Source organism: Merops nubicus, unplaced genomic scaffold (assembly GCF_000691845.1).
Source record: "Merops nubicus isolate BGI_N331 unplaced genomic scaffold, ASM69184v1 scaffold34499, whole genome shotgun sequence".
NCBI classification, from domain to species: Eukaryota; Metazoa; Chordata; class Aves; order Coraciiformes; family Meropidae; genus Merops; species Merops nubicus.
In genome coordinates, this window is record NW_008633604.1 from 13055 (window position 1) to 18639 (window position 5585).

The 5585-nt window shown below is 42.1% G+C and overlaps 1 protein-coding gene across 1 annotated transcript; it reads right to left on the reverse strand.

Moving 5' to 3' along the window:
* Window positions 1-2540: 2540 nt before the first annotated feature.
* LOC103780627 (ADP/ATP translocase 3) lies at window positions 2541-5081 on the reverse strand (the record flags this gene model as incomplete). Its single annotated transcript, XM_008948317.1, has 3 exons — window positions 2541-3217; window positions 3709-3849; window positions 4595-5081. Coding segments are annotated over 3 exons (786 nt in total), but the record flags the coding sequence as incomplete, so codon positions are not given.
* Window positions 5082-5585: the final 504 nt, after the last annotated feature.

Sequence of the window (5585 nt, forward strand, 5' to 3'; positions counted from 1 at the left end):
CTTTCCGAAAAGAGAACACACTTGGACTCCCCAATGTGAAAGAAAATCATGGATCCTCCTGACAAGTACTTCAAACCAGACCAGAAATGAACATAATCACCCCTACTTGTCCCATAAAGATGCACCTAAAACGAAGCAGGGGAGAAAAGAGGAGAAAACCAGTAAAATTCTTTTCCCTTTGTTGAAAGACACAACGCCTGGCAGATAAACCGTTCTGCCAACGCCTACTGTGAAGACTTGCTTAAACCTTGCTGACATTTTCTTCATCATGTGACGCAAGGCCTCTCATCCTCAACGCAGAACAAACTTATGTCGTGTCTTCACAGCTGTGCTCCTTCCCTCAGACTTTGGCTGAAGCAGAGACAGCTATCTGAAGCGTGTTTAAAACTGCCTTTCAACCTTGCAACCAGCAATGCCAAATGGTCACAGGATACTCAATACACACAAAACAGAAAACGGGAAGGAAAATAACACCTCCTAAAAGGAACTATTCATGCTGGGCTGCCAGTCAGCCGCATACGCTCAGCACTTCCAATGCAAATGTTAAATCATATTAATATTGCATATTAATGTTAACTCACTTATTCAAAAAATCCAACATGATAATTGTGAGAATTGGATGTAAAGATTTTTACTTGTAAATATTCCCTCACATCAGTGCATTTTTTTTTATTCTCAAAATGTGCAAGCCCCATTTCCCATGCCTTCTAAACACAATATATGCTTTAGATGCCCACCTTTTTCTTGTATTCCAGGTATTTTTCAAAATAAACATATTTCAACAAGTGTTTCAATAAGGCAGAAAACAAATGCTTTTTTTAAAAGTCTCATTTATTGTTTGCCTCTTATGTTCCCACACTGTGTAATCACACATTGAAAATTGCTGCTGCATGACTAAGGGAAGCCATAAGCTGAAAAAAAATGAACACCAAGTAGTACATGCTGAACGCACAGCATCAGTAAATTGCAGCTCCACTTAAAAAATAAAAAACAAACCAAAAACCACCTACACTGGCATTAATTTTTCTTGTTTCTTCTGGTTAAAATCTAGTTCTGGAGGGGAGGGGGAAGGTGAGGTAAAAAAAGTCCTCCCCTTTCAGTGACTGCTTAATTGTCATGTTTTGTTCTTCCCCACAAAGCTTGGGACACCACATGCGCAGTGAGGTTTTGTGAGGTATGCTACCATTACCTCAGACACAGAAAATAAACCTAAGCAGTGTATTTATATAGACAAAACCTCATCCCTTGCCCCCCTCAAATCAATACAATTAGAACTGAAACAGCAGGTTGATTGGCAAGGTCAACACCAAACATCCTGCCTGCACCAGAAGGGAGCTGCCGGTCCCAAAGAGGAGAAAGCCACTTGCAGTAGGTACGTAAGGTTTGCTCAGAGCCTGTGTACAGGGGAGCTGAGCTTTTACATTCACTCACAGGTGCTGAAAGCAGTGCTTGTGCTACACTGAATGGGAAAAGGTAAGTCATGGTGGAGAGGCAGGTAATAATCAGCCAAAGCCAACTACTTAATTTAAATACATCATCTTGAATAGCAACCTCAGAAGGCACAGAGGAGAACTCGAGACAGCTCAGCCAGCCTTCCATGACTCACACAGCAACACAAGGTTTCTTTCTCAAGATACAGGGAGAGATTTTAAAAACATGGCTGGAAGGTAGAACCACCTTATTTTCCTTTACTGGTCCCATGACCATGTCTTTTGCAGATTACAAAGTACAAAAGTAAGATTATATACATATGAAGAAGAACAGCACACAGGTATTACATCATCTCAAATATCAGTATGAGAAATTATTCAGTTAGATTTGGGTCATCTCCAGGCCTAGACATCAGGAAGTTAATATTGAAGGTTGACCTACCTTGACTGATATTTTACAGCTACACAGAAGCACACGTATTCCCTCTCACCCCACCCCACCAGCTCTTGCAATGGGCCTCATTTCAGATTAAATTCACCTTCCCTGGAGGTACTGACCACTGCTACAGATCAGGCCAAACAGGATCTTGAATGCCACAATCTGCGCCACCAGACAGCAGCAACATACACAATACATCAGTTACTCAGAGCTTGAAGGCATTTACTAGGTTCCTGGGTTTTTGCATGAATGCCATGTCACTTTCTATATTGATTTAAAAAAAAAAAAAAAAAGAGCAAAAATTGCTTCATTTTAAGCTGTTTTACCAAGGGTATTATTTGGCTGTCTTTGGGACTTGGGGTTCTCCTAGCACTACCACAGAAAACCCCCCATTTTAAATCATATGAAAAGTTGCAAATTAATCTCCAAGACTCATGCAAAAAGCCACTTGCAGCAGCCCATCACACACTATCAGGCACAAAGAATGGGAATAGTTTCTATTAGTATAACCCATGCTTCCCCACCCTGCCCCAAAGTTCTCACATTCAATTAAATTTTTTTTCAATCAAGTTTATCCTGTTACAGAGTACAGTGTAAGTAAGTGTATCAGAGGAACCACTACCTGAAACAAGTTTTCAAACAAAAGAGGCTTTCCCAAAGCTTTTATGTAATAATTTCAACACAGATAGAGTAAGTATGTTTATTGTTTTACAGCAGAATGCCCCAATTTAAGAACAAAATTGCTAGATGTTCAGCTGTGCAAAATGGTACATAGTGCTTCAATACAAGTGGAAAAGAACATGATTTGTTAGCAAGTATTTTCAAATAAAATTTTATGGTCCTAGAAGATAGGACTTGAAACCAAGGACTGATCCAAAGGCAAACTTTTTTTTTTTTTCTCTGCCTAAATTGGACCCAGCCACTTTGGACCCAGAACCAGCACCACCCATTCCTCACTGCTGGTAAGAAAAAAAAAAAAGGAATCGCCACACTGAACTGACAGATTCAGTGTCTTCATGCATGTTACTGAGAAATGGATCAGTCTCCTATGTCAGTTTCTAGCCCCATCTGCAAATATCATCTGGCTCCGATAAATAAGACTCACAGGAATTTCTTGAAGGTCAATGGTCCATAATGGTAGTTATTCTACATGATCTGCTCAACTCGATTTCCAATTCTAGTTAGGCTGTTTAAATGACTTTCTTGAATTCATCGTACAGCACAAGCACAAAAGCACCCCCCATGCCTCTGAGAACGTTGGACCATGCACCCTTGAAGAAGGCCTTTCCTCCCTCATCCCTTGCAATCTTCCTCCAGCAGTCAATCGTTCCAGAATACATGATATCAGCTGTAGAAAAAGAGCAGAGTCATTTTTAACTCCTGTAATTGGAGCTAAGATGTTCTGAACTGCCCCCTTTCACTTCTCTAGCCACTTTGTGATGTCCCAAACCACGTTTTAAGACCGTAACAAAACATTTGGTTCAGGCAACAGAACACCTTCTACTTGCTTTCCTAGTTATGAAAAGCTAAGTCACAAAATAAGGATGTTAAGCCTTCTTTTCAGCAATTATACTGTCACTGTACTTCAACTGCCTTCATTTAATTTGCCACTGCAGGCACGCAGTCTGTTAGCCCACTTCTCATTCTCTAAAGAAAAGTCCTCAACATAATTCCTGACCAACACGAGTTGAACCCTAATGCATTTCCTCCTGTCGTTTAAAAATAACTGAAACCAGACTTATGCTAGAAAGAACTAAGTGCCCAGGGACAACTATCAGGAAAAAATTAACTCCATCTTGTTAATGCTGCTTGCAGAGGTGCAGAAGTTCAAGAGCCTACCTCCTTTGCGTCCCGACTGCATCATCATCCTACGCCGCACCGTGTCGAAAGGGTAGGAGACCACACCAGCCACAGCAGTCACCGTCTGGGCAATCATCCAGCTGATAACAATGTGAGTGTTTCTGGGATCTGGGAGCATGCCTGCAATAAAAAACGTCATTAGCTCTGTATCCTCCTCCAGTTCACTCACTGCATGACAGCTACTTTACTGGATGAGCTATTACGCAAGGTTGTCAAGCCATACTTTGAAACTGCAACAAGACATTTGATAAACCTGAAACGTGCTGAAGCAACACAGAAATACATGTAAAGAAATTCATAAGAAATAAAAGAAATTTTATTCTATAGTGATCAGAACAGGTAACATTTAAGCACCAGGAATCTTTTCAGACTGGCCTGAGAAAAAAGTCTAGTTTGCTGCTCCTTTTAGAAATAAATGTAACTACATCATTGTTCCTGTGAATTACATGAAGCAATAAATTATCAGTGACCTCTATACCCAAATGCCAAGCTGAACAAAGAAGTGCTCTGTAAAAGGTACTGCTCAATCCTGTTCTGCTCAACCCACTTGAATGGGCCCAACAACTACAGTAGTGTGCTGAACTCAAAAGACCTTATGATGATTGTTTATGATTAACAACACATACTGATGGCATTAGGATAAACCTCCCTAAAGTACAAAACCAGGAGTACTTGAAAGTAGCCTGCTGCCATCAACACACGGGCAAGTTTTAACTTCAACGTTGCTGCAGTGTCACTGGTGCTGGCACCAACATCTGCCTCCACTCAGTTACTTCAGACAGACATTGGGTAACGTCCAAGAACCAACACAAACAGACAACACAATCCCAAGCATGGCTTTATCAGATCCCCAGTGAAATGTTACCTTTTGCTGTATCATAGATCCCGAAGTAGGCAGCTCTATAGATGATGATGCCTTGGACAGAGACATTGAACCCTTGATACAAGCCACGAATACCGTCAGACTTGGTAATTTTGACTAGGCAGTCCCCCAGACCAGAGAATTCTCTGTCTGCGCCGGCTTTTCCGACATCAGCAGCCAAACGGGTTCTTGCAAAATCCAAGGGGTAGACAAAGCAGAGGGAAGTGGCTCCAGCTGCACCACCAGAAGCCAGGTTACCAGCAAAATACCTCCAGAACTGAGTGTGCTTGTCTACGCCTCCCAAGAACACCTGCTTATACTTATCCTTGAAGGCAAAGTTGAGTGCTTGAGTTGGGAAGTATCTGATGACGTTTGCCAAGTTCCCTCGCCAGAAGGACAGCACCCCCTGTTCCTTTGGGATACGCACTACACAGTCGATGATACCCTTGTACTGCTTGTCAGCAGCAATCTGTTTACTCGCGTGTTGCACCTGCAAATAAAAACAGGTATTTTGACTGTGTGCCTTGAGCAGCTTGCACTGCAGCCGGGCTTAAGTCTGCTTCTACTCCAGAACAAAGAGCTGTTAAGCTGGAATGCCTGACAGTTGTGCACAGAAATTAAGCCTGTTAGCCATGACAAAGCAGCTATGATAGCAAACTTCCAAGGAAAATCTCCCAGGTCTCTTTGAATTCTATGACTGAGAAGGAGTGTGATTTATTTTTATTTTGTTGTAGACCAAAGGGATCAAGGATTAGAGTTTGTTCTCAAGAATTAAAAGCCTAAGTTTCACACACAGAACCAGAAAACATGTATGATGAAGGAATTATAGCTACAAGAGAGCCCGTACAGTCCCAAGAACCACAAAAAGGCATAAAATTGTTTCCCAGCTTCTCCACTGCTCAGGACTCGCAGCACTAGGGCAGGCGGGGCACGCGGGAAGAGGGCACGCACAAGACCGGTACGGCGGGAGCAGCGGCGCCCGGAGGCCGCAGCG